The sequence below is a fragment of the Myotis myotis genome, unplaced genomic scaffold, assembly GCF_014108235.1.
Source record: "Myotis myotis isolate mMyoMyo1 unplaced genomic scaffold, mMyoMyo1.p scaffold_m19_p_1, whole genome shotgun sequence".
In the NCBI taxonomy this organism is placed as follows: Eukaryota; Metazoa; Chordata; class Mammalia; order Chiroptera; family Vespertilionidae; genus Myotis; species Myotis myotis.
Genome location: NW_023416313.1, coordinates 148,509,767 through 148,532,051, shown reverse-complemented (window position 1 = coordinate 148,532,051; position 22,285 = coordinate 148,509,767). Strand labels below are relative to the sequence as shown.

The window sequence follows — 22,285 nt, the reverse complement described above, 5'->3', positions numbered from 1 at the left end:
GTGTTGGCCCGGGCAGGTGCAAAGTTCCCTTTCAGCTCCTGCATTCTAAGATGCTAAAGTTTAAAGCTACAGATATGATCTAAGAGAATTATTAGTTTATATCTCCCTGTGGGTGTTGCTCGAACTCCTCATTGCCTAGCGAGGGGGGAAAGCGAAACATGCTTCTTCATTCGGGGGTAGCATAATTTCTTGATTCAATATGTGTGACTCATCAGAGCTTGGAGGTTCATGCCGAGATGCCAACTTGGAATTGGTTATTATTGCATCTGGGAGAGAGAAAGTGCTGAAAACAGCCTTTGGTGAAAACATCAATTTGGCACCACCCTCCCCGTCTTCCCCCCAAAAAAGAAGGCTCTGCATAGTGTGATAGATTTGATATCTTATTTATCATCTTTATCCTGAAATGATCTTTGCCCCTGTACTATTTGGGCTCTGAAAGAGGGAAGAAGGACAGATCTTTCCCAAGGAAGATGGGCTCCTGTGGGGGACAATGAGGTGTCTCAGCCGAGGGAGGAAAGAGAACAGAGTTGATGCCACATCCCTTTCAGCCACACTGACGCTTCTGGTTTTTGTAAAGGTGCTCACTCCTGTGGGGATGCAATTAATGCAAAACTGGCAGCTGGAGCCTAGACTAGAAAAATCATGGAATTCAGCAAGTAATATCTGTCAGAATTAATTTTTTTCATCTGAAAATTGTCAGAGATATTCAAGTGTTTTTTAAGGATTGGAAACAAAAGGTGGATGTTTAACACATTCAGTTTAACAAATATTTATGAAGTGCCTGCAGTTTTTCCCAGGGATCATCTGGCCCGTTTCTGAGGAGACGTGGTCAATGCCCTAAGAGCAGAGGGGGCGTGGGGGAGTTGCCAGTCGGCCAGAGACTGGATGCACAAGAAGAGATTTACCTTTGAGACCCAGACACGGTTAATTGTGGCCCTGAGTAAGAAGCGGTGCTTCAGGAGAAAAAGGTGCACACAGCACGTGGTTAATCTAAAACACCAGGTAATAATCAAAAATGTTATTCTGTGACTGGCTTTAACCTGTATTTGATTATTTTGTAGGGCAGGCTTATCTTCCCAATCTTAAGTTTTCTTGAGCTGCTCTGTAAAGCTGGGGGACAGCTTTTCAAGAATCATACATTTCTGAAATTAGGCTCCCAGCTGTCAACATAGGAGAAGTGGCACTTTTTGTCTTTCCAATAAATGAAAAAGAGGGGCCTGGCGTCCTTTGCATACATGATGCCCACAGGGATCTCCTTTCTTGCCATAGGCCAGGCCAGTGGTGAACAACCAGGCATTATGGCTCTTACAAGGTCGGCGGCAAGAAACGGCCTGCAGGTGTTCAGGGTCTGGGGGTCTCAGCTGCCTGTGAGGCCAGAGAAGAGTTTGGGGCCACCCTAGCATGGTCAGTCCTTCCTACTCATAGCCACCCTAAATGGCCTTGCTCACAAATCTGGCCCCATGTTGTGCCCTTAATCACACTAGAGATAGGCTGTGGTCTGCGAAGAGGAAGTCACAGCTCAGCCGTAAGAGGGACTTTTGGTAAAGGGCCCTGGCACTGTGTGAAGAACACTGAGAAACCCATCTTTGGGAAGGGGACTCAGCTAATTGTAAGCCTGGGTGAGTATCTCCATTCAGACGTCATGTTAGCAGAACCCCCTCCATACCTAACACCTGACCATCAGGGAGCTGAAATTCTTGGCCAAATGATGAATTCCTTTATTTAATGAGGAAAGGCTGTAAAGATCAAACCACCTTTCCTGTGGGTAAGCAAGAGTCTGTGGTTTATGTAAAGGCATCAACTCCTGTGGGAATGAAGGAAATAGGAAATTTACATTTGGAACCGGGACTCAAGTGAGAGTGAAATTTAGTAAGTACTTTAGTAAGTACTTTAAACCAAAGGTGTCGGTTTCCTTGGTATGGTTTTTTTAATTATCTGGAAGCTCCAAAGAAAAGCCACTTCTCTCAAAAGATTTGGTTCCAAAATTCTGACTTCAAATTTCTAAAAAGGTCAAGTATGAAGGCAGATGGTTGGCTTGGAAAACTCTACTTCCCTATGTAATATGTAGAGATATACTTTTCTTTTGTGTGCTTATTTGTTTTATTCTATTTAGGAAATGGGAAGGAAGACTAAGTACCCTAGAGGGGGGAAACATTCCAACAGCATTTTTAGATAAATTAGATCCAGAGAATCAAATCAAAGACTATCAGCTCATAAAGTCTTTAAAGATGACCTAACTCGCCTCTTTGATTTTGCAAATGAGGGCAGTGAAATTCAGAGAGATTTGTGAACTTGCTCAAAATCACACAACTGAGCTTGGTCCTGGGCAAAGCTAAGACCATTCATGGCTCTGACTAGGCCAGACCCAAAGGAGAGAAAAGATCATGGTCCTTGGCCATGGCAGCTTCATTTGTACCCTAGATATTCTCTATCTAAAACGTAGTAAGCTCAAACAGAATCCCAGAATTCTGAAGGGAGAGAAAAACTACTGGATGCCTGTTGGGGACAGCAATCTAGCTGACATAGAGACAAGAGCAGACCTTGGTTTTAGAGAAGAAGGGCAGCCATCTGGAGACTGAGCAGGGAGTGAAAAAGCCAAAATGAAAACGCTGATCTTGTCTTCAGACAGTGACTATGACCATCAAACACTACCTATAAATTCTGCAGAGCTAATTTCTTTCCCAGTGGGAGTTCATATTCTATGATAGATTGCATCAGCTGTGCAATTGCTTTGGACCACAGAATATGTAGACAGAATTGGCTTGCTGAGCCTGCTGGTGTCTTAAAGTGGCAATCACAATCTCTGGACATGCCTCTCAGCCCTGTAGGTCTGGGCTACCAGAAAGAAAGACACCATCACTTATCTTGACTTCGGGGTTTGGAGGCTAAAGAAAAACATTAGTTCTTGGGAAGCTCTGAAAAGCTGGGTTCATTAAGTTGACCCCATAGGTTTTTGCAAAGCCCCTCTGCACAGTGTTCAGCAAACCGCTGGTTCTAAGATCACATTTGGGAAGGGAACTCAGCTCACAGTGAATCTTGGTAAGTAGAGGAGAGCATTGAACTCTCTCTTGAATGTGATTTGAGATCCTTTTTATCCCATTAATGGGAATGTGGCTTCTTGGCCTGTCTCTGCTAATATTCAAGTCCTGTCTGCTGAAAGGTGCCCTCTCCACCAAAATGGTCCAATTATGGGTGTGCACCCATGCATGCAGGTTTCACTAAATGCTCACAAAATCACTTGCTCCCCTCATCAGACTGCTTCCCGGCTCTTCTCTTACCCTCAAATCCCTCCTGGTTTATCAGTGAAAGGAAGAGAAGTGCCCAGGGACTTAGAAATTTTTAGGTAATCGTGAAAAGAGGAATGTGGACAATGTGTTTGGATTCTTGGGAGGAAAATAATGATTTATAAACTGCTTACTCTAAGCTAGGCAATACACTGCCTGTTTTCCACCCATTATCACATCCAACCCTTATACCAGCTTTGTGAATTGGGTGTTGTTGTTATCCTCATTTTATAGAAGAGAACTTTTTAATATTTTTATAGAAACACAAGGAGGTTGAGTAGCTTTCTCAAGTAGATGCAGGGGGGGAAAAAAAAAAAAGAGGACCTGGAATTTAATTCTTGGCACTCAGATTCCAGAGTTAAATGTTTATTAGTGGAGGGATTATGTTAAGGGGGGGGGGGGGGAGTCACTCTTGGTTTAGTCCCTAAAGTTGCTAAAATAATTCCTACAGAAGTGTGCTATTATCCTAATCCTTACAACAGCATCACCAAGCAGTTGTCACTCTTCCCACTTGGCAGATAAGGAAACTGAGGTCCAATAAGTTCAAGGAACTTGCACTGACCCCAAAGTCTGAGCTATTTCAAATTAACTGCAACTGCCAAATAGCTAGGTTGGTTAATTAATTAACTAATTAATTTAAGGCAACAACCTAAGTGGATGTTGGGTAAAATTGATTACATTTTTCCATAGTTCCTCTCTCTTTTCAGGAATAACCATGCAATTGCATCACCACATAGCACTGTGTTTCTGGCTTTGTGCTCCCCCCCTAGGAGGGCAGGAGCTGTGGCTCCCAGGGCCTGGTGGGTGAGTCTTGGCAGTATTTGTAAAGCAGTGTGTGGGAGTGTAACTCAGGTGGATCTGAAAAAGTCTTCTTTGGAAAGGGAACAAAACTGACAGTAAACCCACGTAAGTTTGGATAACTAATGCTTCCAAATTTCTCTCTGGAACCCTGATTCCTAAATTTTCCATTCTGTTTTATAACCCAAGTCCAAACCATGGCAGCCCAATGATGGATGCCAATTCAAAAAACCCTTGATTGTGTACCTACCTCTTGCAGGACACTGCTGTTTTCCCTCAAATGTTCTTTCATCTAATGGATGAGAATGACAGGGCTAGTGGAGCACTGAACTAAGGAGCCAGGCTCTTAGAAAGCTTAATGTCTTATTACATTGAAGGGATTTTCCATGGGACTAAAAGAAAATCTCTCTGAGCCTCTATTTTCTTCCTCCATAAAAAGGGGAGGCAATTCCAACTCCTGGTTCACCAAAACAGGTGTGTGGTGAGGGTATGCCAGCACGTGTCCAGTGAAGTGATAATAGTGCAAGGGAAAAGGAGGGCCCGGATGGTCCATAAACTGTACCACCAGACTCTCATTATAAGGAGCTGATTTTATACAAACATTTAGTTATATAGCAAGGGGGGGGGGGAGGCAACTGGGTTTTTGTAGAGTCTCGTATCAATGTGTGATTCAGGAATGAATAAGTTGACATTCGGAAAAGGAACGACTTTGAGTGTTAGACCAGGTATGTTTTAAAGATCACTTTTTTCTAACCATAAGCCCCGCCCTTAGAAATTCAGCGTAAAATCACTGAGTTATTCACCCAGTTATTAGCATTTTGGGGGCTTGGTGCCATGTGTCTTTCCGGTGAAAACCATAATGAGGGCAGCTTCTGACTGGAGCCTCTTTACAACTGTCTCTTCAGCACCTTTAAGCACTTGGAAAAGTTAAGCTTGTTTTTGTTATTGTTGGAAATGCATGTCTGATAAATGGAATCTGAATTGAAGTTTCAGTGCCTAGGGGAAGAAAGCATTTAAAAGAAAAGGGAGGGAGAGATGGGACAGATGGGAATAAAGCACACAGCAATGGCAGAGGATGTGCAATGCAACCTGATCCAAAAGGAGACAGGGAGACAGTGAGACTTAGCTTCCAGATGTAAACAACTGAACCACCACGCTCATGTTACCTTCCTTGTCTTCCCAAGGCCTCCATGTTGGTTCAATGGGGGGGGGGGGGGGGGGGGGGGGGCAGGAGGGGAAGAATTGTTTATTCCCGTAATACTCAAAATCTTGGAGCCAAGCTAGCGGGGTAAAGCCATGTAAGATTTTCTGGTGCTGACATTGATAACAAGATGATATTTAAGGAAAGGGTAAGATTAAAAGCAAATATTCAAAATAGAAAGATCATTGCCCTAGCCGGTTTGGCTCAGTGGATAGAGTATCAGCCTATGGACTGAAAGGTCCCGGGTTCAATTCCAGTCAAGGGCACATGCCCGGGTTGTGGGCTGGATCCCCAATAGGGGACGTACAGGAGGCAGCTGATCAATGATTCTCTCTCAACATTTATGTTTCCCTCTCCCTTCCTCTCTAAAATCAATTAAAAATATATATTTAAATTTAAAAAAAGATCGTGAACTTCTGAAAACAGGCCCATGGCACTGTTACACACTGCGTTTCTAGTTGAGACATTTGTTATCTTTTCCTTAGCTAAGCTCTGCATCAGAGAAGCCCTTTTGATACCCATTCATTTCTGTGCTCCTCAGTGAAAAAGGAGTAACTAAGCTTAGAAGTATAAGAAGATTCCATAATCCAATCCTTCTCTCCATCTTGCAATTCCCAAGAGGGGTATTTTGAGCACTGCCCACCATTCTCAAAACAAAACTAATTTCAATTAACTTGAATGCAGCTGAAATTTTGCTCCATGATGGAGTCTATTTACTATAATGGAAGCTCATCCCAGAAAATTGTGTGGGGTTTAACTTTTGCTTACAATTCCCAAGAGATACCAACTACCCGATGGATACCTCAAAGTAAACCTACTTTCATGGTCAAATTATTATTCATATTTAAAAGACTAGAATCAACTGAGTATTATATTAGCTCCAAGTGACCTCCCAGAAGTCCTTTATACCTAAACAGCATAAGATTTTAAAAAGCATGTTCATGCTGACCTGTGTGTCCAGTTGCTAACCAGAGCAGGTGGGTCAGCTGCTGTCTTCCCAGGTTGGGTTGGATATTTAGAGTCCTCCAGATATTAGAAATGGTAATCAGGAAAAGCACATGCCATTCCATTTTTATTTGTAAACCTCATCTCTCCCAGAGAACTGTTATAAACTTTCTCCCAAAGGTGTTATATTCATCCTTCTTTTGGTTCCTTTATTTGTGATGTGTAGAGAGATGAAATATTGGTGGAGATTCAAAAAACATCCATGAGATTTACTTTAAGCTTTGCCTGTCATAAAAAGTCTAAGAATGAAAGAGATGGGAAGCTGACATTTTGGAACTAGGTTAAAAAGGAAATCCAAATTAATCCCAAGGAGCAATGCTCAGTAGATAGTTATTTAGGCACAAGCACGTCAATCCCGCAAACCTGGTTGCTCGGTTGGCTGGACTGCCCCTATCTTGGGCTTTGCCTGGAAGAGTAATAATAACTTGTTCACTCCGGTCCTGTCTTGGGAAAACAGAAATGTCAACCTCTAGCCCTAAAAATGCCTTGTGATTTGGTTTATTTCAATAGAGTTTATCATTACACACAGTGTTCTGGAAGTAATAGAAAAGTGCATTAGTACCTCCTACAAATGGAAATGAAATGTAAATGTAGATTGTAAGTATACAACTGCAGTAAATAGCAAGGGGAAAAAAGATGAAAAGATTAGACCACATTTTTCTAATCCTAAAGGGGATGTTTCTATAAATAGTTTAAAACTATTGGAGAGGAGGGGGAGGAAGAAGGAAGAAAACAGAGGCAAACAGATTTTCTCCTAATCTTCTTCACTTTGCAAAATTGGAAATTGTTTTTTAATCAAATTTCCATGAGCAGAGGAAAGAAACCACGTCTGTTTTCAGACTAAAGGGCACATGGTTGAGTTTCTCCTAGAAGTGATCTTGTGGAGGGCTCCCTATTGGTGACAAGTGCTGGCAATGTCCTGGGGGGGTGGGGTGGGGGGGTCGGTGGGGAGGAATTAGCACAAAAATGAGTTCAATTAAGTGTGCAGGGACAAGAAGGTCTCATAAGGCAGGATTTCCCCTGGATTTTCTGCCCTGACACCTAACCTTTCCTGTTTTAGCCTGGTGGATTAGGTCGCAGACCAGCAAGTCCTAGGATTCAACCCAGAAACTGTAAGGATGAAGCGAACTCAGCTTTACTCAGGAGACCTGGCATATTCTGATTTTAAAGGTTCTTTTAACTCAGCTGTTTTTTTAGGGGGATCTCTGAAAAGACTGAAAGAATGGTTTTATTTTAAAGGTTAGAATTGTAGGAAATGGAATAAAGATGTTAAATATTTGTTTGGCAAAGAGATTAAATATCTGGTACATGTCTACAAAGGAGACTTTGTCAAGGAGAAAGTAGGAAGCGCCAAAGGGACACTGTCCTGAACCTATCTGGCTTGTGCGATTCGGGCCATTGTCCACAGCAGCTGAGGCGCTAGGAGAGCAGATCAGGTGTCCTCCTCAAGGGGGAGAGGAAGAGGGGCCTTGTGTGAGGTTTGTGTAAAGCTGTTTGCTGTGGTGTATGTCAGGGGGTGCCGGCCAGAAGCTGGTATTTGGACAAGGAACCAGGCTGACCGTCAACCCCAGTGAGTATGAAAAGGGGAAGCTCCGTGGGCTCCCTCCAGCCCTTTCCTTCTAAGCCTTGTCCTGCAAGTTCCCCTGGAGAGGCAGGACTCGTTTTGCCTAGTCCCTCATAGGGAGGCAGACCCGGAAAGCCAAAAAGCCCTCCAACTTCTCCCTTTGAACATGTCCCTTTAAAAGCTCACTCACTCTGCTCCCCGTCTGCATCTGCAATCAGTTTCCAGTCAATCAGAATTTAGTGAGTTGATGTGAGCAATTTCAAGAAATAGCCCTGAAGTGCAATAAAGTAGAAACTGTGAGTGCCAGCCAGGGGTAGACAATGAGGGAAGAAAAATAGGTGGATTACTGAAACTAAAGTGGCAGCTTAGACATAAAGAGAAGAAAAACAATAAAAATTTTAAAAATAAATAATGTGTATATTTATCAGGGCTCCCTTGCCTTCTGGAAGCCCAGCTCCTGCCTGCAGCGGACACCTTGTGGACTTGTAGGTTAGTGCTGGGTTGCAGGTCAACATCATATTGACCCCCCAGGGCCCTCTGCAAAGAGCAGCTCCTGTTTGTTTTTGTAAAGTGCCCCCTGACTGTGAGAATAGTGGAAGTGGCAGCTATAAACTGACATTTGGAAAAGGAACTCTCTTAACTGTGAATCCAAGTAAGTTTGAAGGGACTAACCAGGGTGGGGGTAAAGGGAATTCAAAGCACTTCTTTCTTCTCATTTAAATTATTATCCCCCCAAACATCCCAGCTTAGTTTCTAAATCTAAGACATGGAAGACATGGTCCACATCAGAGAGATTAGAACTCCATTGTACGAAGACTAAATTACCTTCAGCTAAAAACATTCCTATCATCCATCTTAAACAAGATTATAGGTTCAGGGAGAAAAATTGAATACAGGATCCTGAGAGACTCAGCTAAAGCCAGGGAATGTTTGCCAAAAGGAGAGAGAGGAAATTGGCATATTGTGACTATGCAAATTCAGAAGACCAAATATAAATCTTCCTGAGGCAGATACTAAAACTCCCCCTAAATTTATCTCCGAAAGAATGGAACCCTGCAATTTTATTAATGAATGCTGGAAATTCTACAGACAGATTTTTTTCCTTCTTTTCCCTTCATGTTTTCTCTCTTAAAGGAACTGTTCTCAATCCCCAGTCCAGTAACTGAGGTCTCTATGGGTGGAATGTCTGGTTAACTCAGGCGGAGCATTAAACCTCTCTTTCCCTCAGTTACCAAAACCATTGACTGAGCCTTCATTTTACTTAGTTCAACTGCAGAGAGTGGGGAGAAATTCATTTGTCCTCTGGGTTGTGAGAATAGAGCAGTACACTTTAAAATATACACCCACCTTTCCATAATGATAATAATGTGTGTAAGTGCTTGGGAGAAGCTTAAAAGGCTATAAAATTGCTATTGGCACTTCTTGAAAATCTGTGTTTCTGATGGGTTCCTGAGAGTGGTGCTTATGAACGAATGCTGGGAAGACTGGCTTGATATACAACTTGGGGAAAGTGGAGGTGAGGAAAACCTGTTGAAACAGCCCAGTCTCCTTTGATATGAGCTGAGTGCCCTGGTTGCAGCGTTTTGAGATCTGCTTTGCGTGATTAGGAGAGCACGCAGCACTGGGAAAAGCATGTAGCAAAACACAGCCCAGTCAGAGCTCTTGAAGAGTGGCTCAGGGGGTGATGCGGTGCAGGGTGGCACTGAAGGGGTTAATGCAGCCTGGTAGCAGCTGGCTTGGAATGTTCTGGGATAGGCCCTGAAGAACACATAGTGTGGTTAGCCATGAAGTTGTCATGCACAGAAGTGCCTTGCTCAGCAGGGGGCAAAACCAGTACAACAATGAATAATACATGACATTGTTAAATCCCATGCATTCGGCAATCTCTGGGGGTCTATCTAATTAACCCTTCCAGGGAATTCTTATGAACATCCTGGAGACTGAAGGACCTCCCTTCTCAGAGGGTGGGCAGTCGAGGCTGGGGACTTATACAAGAGGTTTTATCTTTGGTGTCTTGTTAGAAACACACCAGGATGCATATAGAAGCTGGGAGGCCTTCTCAGCACTTGGTTGACCTCCACACTTCAAAATGTGGACAAGCGGCCAGAGAGTTTGACGGCCTAACCACGCAAAGGAAATATCTAAGCAGGGCAAGCACCCTTTCAGCGCTCTGAACAGTAGTTGTACGCCAGATTTCCCATGCAGTGGACTCTATATGCAGGGCTACAAGGCAAGGCTGGAGTCCAAGGCACCCATGATTAAATTCTGTTTTCCCACAGTCAGCAGAACACAGAGGTTATTGCCACAGCAATACATTGGCGCCGTCTGTTTGAGGGCTTCTGCTGAGGGCAGGCATCTGAGTTTGTTTATGTCCTGATGTATGGCAGCTGGAGTAGGGTGTAGAGTAGGAAAGAGGGGGGAAGAGTCGCTTGAATCCCTGACTGCTATGCTTAAAGCAGATAGACATGTCTTTGTTGCTAAATAATAGCTTTTTTCTCTCACCCTTTTCATGTTGATAAGCAAGCTAAAGCTTTGACCCTTTGCTGATTAAGTGGTTGCTTAAAGAGACGACTAGAGAGACTAGCACAAATTTAGTCCAGACAGTTGAGTTTAAACGTTGAATGCAATTAAAGAGCTAAGTATTTGTTTTTCCCATTCTTTGGGGATACGGTTTGATCACCATTGTGCCAATAATGAGACTGCCTCAATTTTGTTTCTTCCGCGTTTTGGGGCATGCACCAGACACAACCTAGGAGACCCCCAAGCTTCCTATGGTTATGACAGTCAACAATGGAAACTGTGTTAGGTCAAAGAATGACATTTACAGCAACCTCAAGTAAAGATGCAGAAGCCTGCCTCTAACAGGGGCCCCACTTAACTCTATCACTGTGGCTGCACTGTGAGGTCAGGACACTTCTCATAGGGTGACCAGATGTCCCAGCTTGCCTGGGATTGAGAGGCTACCCAAGATAAAGGTATTTCTTTGCTAAACCCAGAACAGCCCAGAATAGCTAATCACCATAACAAAGATCAGGTATAAACTTTCTGTGAAATGCCACTAACATTTCACCACGTTCAAAACTGACAAAAAAGCTACTCTGTGAAAATAGGCTGAGTCAAATGTGCCCATCCTTTTTGTTTCTTATGCTGGGGCACGAAGGGAAGCTCTGGAGACAGTGTTTCAAGAGGCTGGAGCCTCAACCTCATCTAATTCTAGTCAGCCTCCAGAAAGCTGAGCACTCTCCTCCTGTCTTCTTCTAATCAATTCGTTGTCATCAGAAATGCGTGATACCTTGAAGGAAGGGGAGGACATGTCTTGAAAACTGATCAGAGAAATTGTCCTGAAAATGATGCTGTAAAATGGAAATGAGACCTTTAGAAAGAACGATGCTAAACATAAGACATCGGTAAGCCTCAGGATGGAAACCAGAGGAAAAGGAGGGAGATGGCAGGCAGGGGGGACACAGCGGGTCAGTGGCCCAGGACCAGGTGTGCAAATGGTCCTCTAACCTTCAGTAGGAAGAAACTGGCCTCACAAATCCAGGTCCCTTTGGGTGGGTTTCTTCTCCCCAGAATTAAAGAGGAAGGTGGCTGTGAGCCTCTGTGGTCCCCTGGGGTTCTTGTAAAGGCCTCTGTTACAGTGTTAACACTGCCGGTAGTGGCTATGGAAAGCTGACATTTGGACAGGGGACCATCTTGACTGTCCATCCAAGTAAGTGTAAAAGGGCACAGCAGCATTCTGGAAGTTCTGGAATTTTGCCCCTGATTTGAAAGAAATGTATGTTGCCTTGGAACCAGATCTTGCTTGAGGTTAACTAGTGACCTCCAAGGTCCTGTCCCTCCTTTAATCTCAATATTAATAATTCCCTTTTGGACCCTGAGCCATTAGGTTTATCCTCCTGCTGTTAAGTAGAGCTGACCTTGACCCTGGAAAGATAGAAAAGAATCCTTGCTGATTTCTGAGCCTTCTCTGGAGATGATGCCAACTTTGGGGTTGGAGGGTCACCCTTTCCAACCTATTCCCCTGAGTAACCCCTTCTAACATTTAGTATCATCCTATCAGAAAATGTTTCCTTACACCAATCTTAACTTCTTCTTGGCTCAGCGGAGGCCATGTGCACCGGTATCCACAGTGGAGAGGGAGAACTGGGAGCAGAGTTGGAATAGGTAGGGGGCATTCCATTCCGGGTTTTAAATGAAAGTGAAGAGGGAAAATATGAAAACTGGATGAGAATCTGAGGTCTTATTTTAAATCCCTCTATGTTCCCTGCCTGACTCCTATTGCGTCTATAGATGCAAAACTATAAAGGGGGGGGGAAGGGAATTATGCATCCACTGTGTTCATTTCCAGCTCTGAAGCCACCAGGCAAGAGGTTACAATTCCTTCCAAAGAGTTTCAGATACAAAGCTGTATCCTTGCCGATAATTAGAGCGGATAGAAAGATTTGGCTTTAGTGTGTTTGTGGCTGCACCCCGCCGGGAAGAGAGAGGAACTCTGGCTGTTTTTTTAAGATTCATAAAGTTCCTCCTGTCAGTCGCTGTAACATGCCCCGCTGCAGGGAGAAGCGTGACAGCTCTGAGAAGCTGATATTTGGAAAGGGGACGCAGTTAACCGTGAAGCCCAGCAAGCCAGAAAGACTCTAACTCACAGTGTCCCCCATGTCTTTTTGCATTTTAGGCCTTTGGGCTCTTTCTTGCAGCGATTCTATTGGAGTCGGATGGAAATAGATCAAGGAGAGTCTGGAGCCCCGTGGATGCTCAGAAATGATAAATGAAAGAGATGAGAGGCAGGAAGGAGGTGGGGAGTTAAAAAGCAGTAATATATTTTCCACTGCAGCTTGATTAGACAGAGGTGGGGAGGGGGTGTCCGGAGAAGAGTGTCACCGCTCAGACTGACTTAGCACTGTTTTCCTAGGCTCTCCTTCTAGGGCAGTATTTTCCCCCATTCTAAAGGGGGTGAGTCCAGTCCCTGGCTGCTGTACAGGCCCAGAGGATCAGGCAGGCAGTGTAGTCTTAGGCTGTGTGTGCGGAGGGGGTGGTCTGGCATCGCTGTCTACCTGCTCCACTGAGTGGCAGCACCCGGGTGGGTATGGAGCTAGAATGTGTGGTGCTGCATGTTGGGTTGTTACCATCATTTTGAATGTACGAGGTGCCACCAAGGAAAGCCTGGTTCTAATGAGCAGGGGGCAGGTTGGACCAACACTGCCCAGATTTCGTTGAGTTTCTCCAAGCCCAGTAATGTGGGAGCCAACATTGAGAGGTTGACTTTTGAGCCTGGGATCCCTTTGACTGAAATCCACCAAAGGGGTCAGAAAGGCCAACACTGCCTTGAGAGCTCTGCTTTTGTTTGGGCTGTCAGTTGTCATTTCAGCAAAACACATCCCCTGAGAAAGGTCAGCTCTTCATTAGCCAGACAAATGAGAACAATATATTGACCAGTGATGAGGAGCGGGGAGCCCAGATCTCAGCTCTGAGAGCCTGGTAGTCCCAGTTCTGTCATCACAGCGTGCCTGTGAACAGACGCTGGCTCAGAGAAGGCGGATCAATGTGTGTGAGGACCTGCTGAAACCAGGCAAGGGCTTGGAGATGGAAATGAGATGCAGATTGGGATGTCCTGTGGATGGGGGGAATAATAGAGAAGGGAGGAGGAGACAAGCGAGCTCACTGAGGCAGAAATGACACCAAGGCAGAAAAGTGCACACTCCCAGCAAGGTTTGTATCATCCCGAGAGACCCTGGCCTAGCTGTGGCTCCACACTCACAGATCCCATCCCATAACTCTCTGAGGTGCTTTTGAAGTGGCATCAAGAAAGACTGGGGTCTAAGCTCCCTAAGTGTCATCTGTCAATTATTGCAAAGGATTGGGTGGCTGTGTGACAGCCTTCTCCAACAAGTTGACATTTGGGCAAGGGACAAGCTTATCAATCATTCCAAGTAAGTGTCCCTGTGACTTTGCCTGTGAAATGTGGGGGCCTGATAGCCATATGCATGGGGCTCCAGTGGCCATGCAGGTGGCATGTGGTTGAGGACATAAAGCTGAGGGATCAAGATATATTAACTCTTATCAGAAAAGAAGGTCAAAGAATGTAGGTTTAATCCTTAAAAGGCATAGAGAGCTTGGGACTTGAAAGCGGAATTTGAAAAACAAAGTCACCAACTTGTGCTCTCCCCGCCAATTCTCGCTGTACATAGGGCACAAGGTGTGAGGCAGAACGGACAATGGACACTGCGTACTGGGGGTGTTAGGGAAATGAGGCAGGTTGGAGAGGAGCAAGGTTTATCTGAGCCGCATACTGAATTCATCTGGAGAAAATGAGTTATTCCAGAAATTTCACAAAGAAATAAAATCCTTCCCAGAGTGAAGAGAGGTAATAAAGAGATCTAATTAAAATGCACTTCAGAATCATATGATCAACAGGAGAGAAATTAAGTCTTAAAAGAATTTTTAAACTCCCAGGAATAAAACAAATGGGCCTACACCTTTCCTTAGACAGCAAGCTGCACAAGATGCACATTAGCCCCCCCTTGAATCCCTTCTCAGGGGGACTCAGTACCTCTAGTCACACATGGTCACAGCTGCTGTAGGCCCTCAAGTTCCTTTCTATTAGCACCCTTGCTCCTGCGCCTGCAGGGGGAAGAGACACTCCGTCTGCCTGTCAGTCGGTTGGGTGGGGCCCCAGGTGTACACCTGGCTCTCTTCTGCCTGGTTTTTGTTGAGCTTCCTATCACAGTGTAACACTGGTAACCAGAGACTCTATTTTGGGAGAGGAACAAGCTTGACAGTCATTCCAAGTAAGTCGAAGAAAATTTTCCATCACCATTGTATTGAGCAAACCCTTTAAACTCCAGAAAGAATTGTCAAAAGTCTGCTACTCTCTTTCTCTGCTTCTCAGTATAAATTTATCTGGAATATAGCAAAGAGCCCTTCCCATCCACCACTAGAATGATTGACATCATGACAGGTCTTTATTTCCTTGCCTGAAAATTCCTGGGAGGAGGGGGACAAACAATGTCTGCAGTCATGGCTGTCCGCTAGCTCACCCCTCACACCTGCACTCACCAGAGACATCTGGCTCTTTGTGGCACAGGCCACAGGAGCAGAGGATGGAGGGACAACTGAGAGAAAATGGACCAGAAGGCAAAAAGGCACTTCAGAGAGAACTGAAATGTGGGATGGCATAAAAGGGTGAGAAAAATGGCAGGGGATTCCAGACTCACACCTGTGTTTAGACCGGAGGGAATTCTGATAAAACCTGAAGAGAGAAAGAAAAGGTTTGTTCTCTCTGAAGGAAAATTTGGCAGAAAAATTAAAAGAGATCTCACATGTCAAGTCTCTTCTGATTATAGCCTTTTATCTCCGCTTCTCTCAGTTTTTCCAACAGGAAGTGACATGAAGGGGTCACTGGGGGCTTTGATATTATAGAAGCATTGTGAGGAGAGGGTCACAAGAAACAACGAGTGGGGGGCCTTGCAGTGGAGTTTGGAGAACTTGGAGCAATGGTTTTTGCAATGACTTAGAACACTGTGTGTCTAACTATGGGAATGAGAAATTAGCCTTCGGGACCGGAACCAGACTTACCATTATGCCCAGTAAGTACTCCATCCTTGGTCAGGAAATCAGAATTCCTTGGTCAGAAATTCTTCTTGAATTTCCAGGTTGCCTGTATAAGATTCCAGCGGTCATACTAGACTTATCAAGGAGAGTTTCCACGTGTCCTTTCTCATAACTGGTAGAGATGGGTATTAGCCAAATACCTGAGTTTTCTGGGCAAACTCCAGTCTGAATATTTAATTCAAAACTAAAAATATGATTCACAATTCTGTTTTTGCTGCTACCATTATGTTAATGTGACATGTGAAGAGAATTCAGATAGAATGACTGCATCTTCATTTTTATCATGTATGATCATTTTAACTTTGAATACTGCTAGTGTTTGGAAGATGTGGTAGAAACACAAGCTCCCAAGGAGAAAAGCAAACCAGAAAATCCAGAGAGGCAGGCAGACAGAATGCCAGGCAGTATCATTTTACAAAACTAGTCCATGTGTGTCTCTCTTTGCAGATGGCAAAGGTATTTGAAAAGGTGCTAAGAGCTGATGTTCTGGGTGGGGCTGGCTTACTCAAGGGGAAGCTAAGCACTGATCCCAGGGGAAGGTTTAAACTTGGAAAACTGGGTGGGTGGGGGGGTGTTCAGTGGAGTTTATCAGTGCAGCAGCACATCTGCATTTAGTAAATTACAGTTTGAGCAAGGCACAGAATTAACTGTTAAAAACAACTATGTCTGAGATTAGATAGAGAGATGATAGATTAGATAGATAGATAGATAGATAGATAGATAGATAGATAGATAGATAGATAGATAGAATATATATGCACAGAGTAGAGTAATGTGAAAAACATGGGGCAAATACATTTCTTGCACCTGAAATTAAAAGCTGTGGAAAATTTGAATACGTTCCCTTTATAACCAAAGACAACTTCCCCAAATGGAAAGAAAAGCATACTGAGAGAGCAAGAGCTGGGCGGATGGAACCTTTCCGAGTCTGGATTTCCCAGCTGTCTTAACCACTCAGTTAACTAGAGAAATTTTTTTCCTCTTTTCTGCATTAGAAATTAAAGGCATGACTATTGAGGCTTTGGATGGCTCAGGCTCTTATAGTGAAAAGTACATGATAAAGTGCCTCCCAGCTAGGCTGGCAAAAGTGCCCTTAGACATCAATGTTTTTTTCTTCTCCTCTCTCTGGATAGAATAGGAAAGTGGCCGAAACCGGTTTGGCTCAGTGGATAGAGCGTCGGCCTGCGGACTGAAAGGTCCCAGGTTCGATTCCGGTCAAGGGCATATACCTGGGTTTCGGGCATATCCCCAGTAGGAGATGTGCAGGAGGCAGCCGATCAATGTTTCTCTCTCATCGATGTTTCTAACTCTCTATCTCTCTTCCTTCCTCTCTGTAAAAAATCAATAAAATATATATTTAAAAAAAAAAAAAGAATAGGAAAGTGGTTCTCTTCTCATTCTGTGTCTAGGGACAGGGAACTCAGAGTGGCCTGGAGTTACAAAGCAAGAGGTAGCAAACCTGAGCTGTGGGGTCTGGGGACCCAGGGATGGTCAGTCTGCTGCATGCCACAGATGCCACAGTAGCCAGAAGTGTGTAGGAAACTGTCCAGGTGAAAATAGAATGCACCCAGGGAAAATGCCACACTCCTGTGCCACTGACAGCATCTCAGCGTAAGAATGCTTTGCCCAGAATGGCTCTAAACCAACTCAGAGCCCCAAATATTTGAAAATCTGTGGAAACAAGCTAAAATGAGCTCATTTCCCAGCAGCGCTTTCAGAAATTTGTAGTGGTTGGTAGTTGCTATGGGATTTGAAATTGGAGGACATCACAGCAGAGTAAAATTGTTTGGGTGTAATGGAGTATGATTAGGATTAATGAGATGAAAGAAAATTTGGCTAAAGGACTGGAAAAGCCCTAAAAGAACAGATACACTAAACCTTTGGAGTATTCCTTCCAGAGAAAAGGTGTAGCATTTATCCTCGTCCAAGAAGCAAAGAGCAAACATGAGCCAAATTCCATGCCCAACCAGCCTTTTCATATTTAGAAGTTTCTGCAATTATTGCAATATCCTTGGCTTCTTGGCCAAATACCAGCAGGTTCTTAATGCAAAATGGACCAGTCTTCTGTTTCCAGGTCATGTCAGTCGCCCCACTCCACCCCACACACAAAAACTGCGGCCCGCTGTTTTTGTAGAGGACCTTGATGCTGTGTGAATGACAGAAACAAGCTGATCTTTGGTTCAGGAACCGTTTTGAGAGTCCAACCTTGTGAGTATAAAATGCATTCTGGCCCACCCTAATCGCAACCCAAGTTCCATTGCATATTAAATAGACTCTTTCTGGTTTAGAAGTATTTGATTCTGAAGAAAGAAAAAGTAAATTTCAGGTGCAACACAAGCATTTCATTAGTGTGATTCGCTTACGAATTTCCATGTATTGCCTTTGAGAGAATCCATCACACCAATTAACTGGTGTGACCCGCAGCTTTAAAATAGAATTTTTTTAAAAAAAAAATTTTTATGTCAGTATCTCTGTGAAACACCTTGCCTACTGTTTGGGTGTCTCGTTTGGTAAAAGGGAAACCTTAGTCTGCACTCTTAAGCTTAGAGATTGTGGCTTAGAAAGCTTGTGGCTTAGAGAGGTATGAGAAAAGATCCACGCTGCTTGGTGAGGGCATTTCTGGATCAGTGTCAGGAGAAAACCAGGGCAGGCGGGTTGGTGAGGTGACGCTCGTGACAGGTGTCTGCCCTGTTTCTGTAAAGCTGCTGACAGCAGTGGGTACACTGGCACTGGAAACAAGCTGACTTTCGGGACCGGGACTCGTTTAGCAGTGAGGCCCAGTAAGTCTGAGAGGAAAGTGAGATCTCTGTGTGTTTTTCTATTATGCATTCTAGTCTGATGTTTGGCTTCTCTTTATGCCCCTTTAAATATTTGTGACTAAGGGCCTCCATCCTACCCATCCTCCCTACGTGATGGGGTATAGTTTCGTGGTCATGGTCACTCTCCTGAAAAAGTCAATGGTGATGCGGTTGGAAGCTGTGTGATGGCACTCCCAGTGCTCACCTGTAGGCACCTTGCCTTGGTTATGTGTGTTTTAAGCTTTGATGACACAAGAGAGGGACAGAAATGACCAGCAGCCCCAGCCAGGGCTCTGAGCCCTCTCTGGTATCCATGGGCTTAAGAGTGGCTATAGAGCAGTGGTTCTCAACCTTCCTAATGCCGCGACCCTTTAATACAGTTCCTCATGTTGTGGTGACCCTCAACCATAAAATTATTTTCGTTGCTACTTCATAACTGTAATTTTGCTACTGTTATGAATCAAAATGTAAATATCTGATATGCAGGATGTATTTTCATTGTTACAAATTGAACATAACTAAAACATAGTGATTAATCACAAAAACAATATGTAATTATATATGTGTTTTCCGATGGTCTTAGGCGACCCCTGTGAAAGGGTCGTTCGACCCCCCAAAGGGGTCGCGACCCACAGGTTGAGAACCGCTGCTATAGAGGTTCTGAGAGGTTCAGTGCCTGGGTCTCTGACAGAGAGATTTATGCAAAGGGTTGTCCCAGGGTGTGAATACAGGAGGTGCTAACCTACTCACCTTTGGGAGAGGGACCCAGCTCATCATCCAGCCCTGTAAGTGCTTCTGCCGGGGAGATGGGGGGTCTAAATGCAGTCCCTATGGGAATGCTTCTAAATCCTGCTACTGAGCCTCTGGTACCACTGCTGTCACCAGCACCGTCCTAAACACACAGTAGGTTTTGAGTCCTGTAGATGAGGGAGGTGATACAGTCTGTGCTTCAGAGAACTCCTGGGTACTTCTGTGACTGTATTTAACTACAAGGCCATTATTGGGAATTCTGGGCTCCGGCAGACAAAGGATACCCTTAGGACTGGGGCACAAGCATCTGCAGGCCACTTCGTTAGCACCACATTTGCAGTGACAATGGCTTTCATAGGAATGGTGGAAATGGCAAGGAAGATAGAGGCTTGATTGTTTCTCCTTTTTTGTCTTCATGCCCTCTTCTCTGCCTGACTCAGGGACCTTAAGTTAGAACAGTTATTAATCATCTGATTTCTGAAGCTATCATTCATGAAGTCTGACAAGAGAAATCAATTAACATTAACATAAAACCCAGAAAGAGAAAGACAAAGACCTCAATTCCTAATGTCTGCAGAGTTGAACTTGACAACTCCTTGGCCTTAATCAACTAGCCAACACCTCATGATCTCTTGAAGTCAAAAAAGGTCCCTAACAGGTAGTGTTAGCCAAGCAAGTATCTGGCCATATCCTGCTGCCCTTGCAGGGGTTAATATTGCAGCATTTGGGCAATAGGAAGGGATCCCTGAGGGCTCAGACAAGCTCCCCATCAGGGAAGAGGTCATGGGGAGAGAGCTCTAAGTAAGGGAGTGGAGCGTGGAGACCAGTAGGAGATTCAAGCAACAGGTTTCTGTTAGGGAGCATCTCACTGTGTAACCACTGGCGGAGGCAGGACCCTCGTCTTTGGGACTGGAACGAGACTTCAGGTCACCCTTGGTAGGTAAAAGGAACCATGATGTAGCTTAACTGTGTGTCCCTTTAAAACAGAGGGTTCTACAGAGTGGTTATCCTGGCTGGATGTAGTCCTTCCCTCTATGGTGGGAGGTGATCTCACTGAGGACGCCTCAGTGCATTCAATCAGAATTTGTGTTATTTTTATTTCTGTTACCAAGGCTTTTCTTCCCACCTGTGAAAACAAACCTCTCCCTGCTTCTGCTTCTTCAGCCATCATTACTCGGTGTGTTTCCTTTGGAACAGTGGGTTTGGGAATTAATTTATCATCCAGACTTTGTCACTCTGGGAAGCAGAATGAAAATTGCTCTCAAACAGAGAAGCAAGAGCCCTGCTTATTCTGATAACTTTTCAGGGGTGATATGTATAAATGGGAGGAAATGGGCTGCAGTGACCTAAAGTTGTAGAGGACTCCCAGGAAACTTGCTTTACGTCCTATGCACTCGACTTCTAAGAGGAGTCGTTTGGTTAGACCCTTGGTGGGGTAAAAACAAAACCGTGACCCTCTGAAAACATAATCAAGAGCACAACTCCCCGCACCCCCAAAACACTGCCACTTTTCATTATTTACCAGTTACAAAATGACTGCATGATAATTAACATGAAATTACATAGATGAGCAGTTTGGGTGTTTTGAACCCATAATTAAAATGCAAGTTATAGAAGTTCTGGAGCATGCCACCAGGCAGTGCCTCATACATGTGGTGTCTGAAGACAAACTGTGTGTTTGGCATGATTTGTTTGTGGTGTGGGTTTAGGAACCTGTTAGAAAGCTGATTATATGTCTCACAGTGCCCAGTTAGGGTCTCGATAAGCTGTGCTCAGTGGGCTGAAAAGTGACCACTTTTACAGCCTAGAAGCATGACAAAATGACCCCATTTCTGTAGAAAAGGGAGAATGGGACTGTTGTGTTCTGTGCCATGCTGGGAGCCTGACTGCAAGGTGTCCTGAGGAGGTTTTTGTTAGAGGGTGTATTGCTGTGGCAATAATAACAACGACCTACGCTTTGGAGCAGGGACCACGCTGACAGTAACACCCAGTAAGTGAGGGGAGTGGGCGAATCTCAACAGTTGGCCTGAGTGAGTGGCAGTGCTATTCTGTGTAGTTTCAGTGGGATTAAGACACTGCGGCTCCCAGGAGGATAGATGCGCCTAGTTTCTTTGTGCCTGAGCTGGTGGATGTCTGCTAGTTGACAGACTCTGGCAATCCTAAGAATTAGGTCATGAAGGAGTAGAAATTTTCACTGGCTTCTTCATTGGCTCTGGATACAGAGAAATTCTAATGATAAGATGCAAAACCTGTGTTCTGTAATAAGACAGAGCTGAAAGACCTAACAACTCAGAAATCTGTGGGGGGTTTTCTTAATAAGAAGCCCTCCTCTCCAAGAGGAGTACGATCAGTGGTTTTGTTGTGTTTGGGGGGTCTTTTGTTGTTAAATTTGTGTTGCTGTTGTTGTTGTTTGTTGTTTTTAAGATCTATGCCTCTGAAAGTTGCATGGTCCCTGGTCCCCCAATGCTGACCAGCTGTGCTGGATGACATGTCTCTGCCTGACCTTGCGGTTGTCCCATGAGCCTCAGGCATGAGCAAGCCATCAGAACCCAGTGTTCTGGGAGCAAAACTGGTGGTTTAGGATCAAGCTCAGCTCTATCTGCACAGTCTGCTATGATTTTTAGAGAAATGTCCTAACTCGAGCAAGGAGCTGGGAGCTGAGGCTGCAAGGTGGTGAGACTTCCACAAGAGGGGAAGCTGATCTCATTTGTTCAGTCTCTCCCTCAGTCCTTCCCACCCACTGATTATTGTAAGGCCCCATATGACTGTGTGAATTATGGAGGCAGCCAAGGAAAGCTCACCTTTGGAAAAGGCACTAAACTCTCTGTTAAACCAAGTAAGTGCTAGAGTCTCACAGGCTAAATCAATGAATGCAATTAAAGTACAAACCAGAGTGAATGAGAAGAAATTTACCAACCACTTTCTCGGTGGTGTCTTTCTGCCCTTCACCCATGAGCCCACAGAATTGCTCCTGGTCATGCCCCTGGCTGTCCTCAGTCCAGACGGGCACTTCCCTCTGCTGGACATAGGGAAACTCAACATGTAACATGGTCCCTTCCCCAGGATGGCACTTCTCAGAAGTGATTGCCCACCCCACCATGGTGAGTGGGTGACCTTCTCAGCACTGGTCTCATGGAAGAGGGCCCTGGATGACCTCGGTCTGTGTGACTGCTGTGCGACTGGTTTTTAGACATTAGATTTCATAGAGGCTCACCCAAGGGGGAGAGGCAGAATGGCTACTGCAAGGGGTTTTTGTTTAGGGGAAAAGTGC

General features: G+C 44.5%; 1 protein-coding gene across 1 annotated transcript in view; it reads left to right on the top strand.

Annotated features, from left to right (window-relative positions):
* Positions 1-22,285, top strand: part of LOC118679427 (T cell receptor alpha chain MC.7.G5-like) — a 298,506-nt gene that overhangs the window by 224,818 nt on the left and 51,403 nt on the right. The window contains exon 4 of the mRNA XM_036356176.1: positions 8,446-8,504. Coding sequence (XP_036212069.1) covers positions 8,446-8,504 — 59 coding nt within the window. The remainder of the gene's footprint in view (positions 1-8,445; positions 8,505-22,285) is intronic.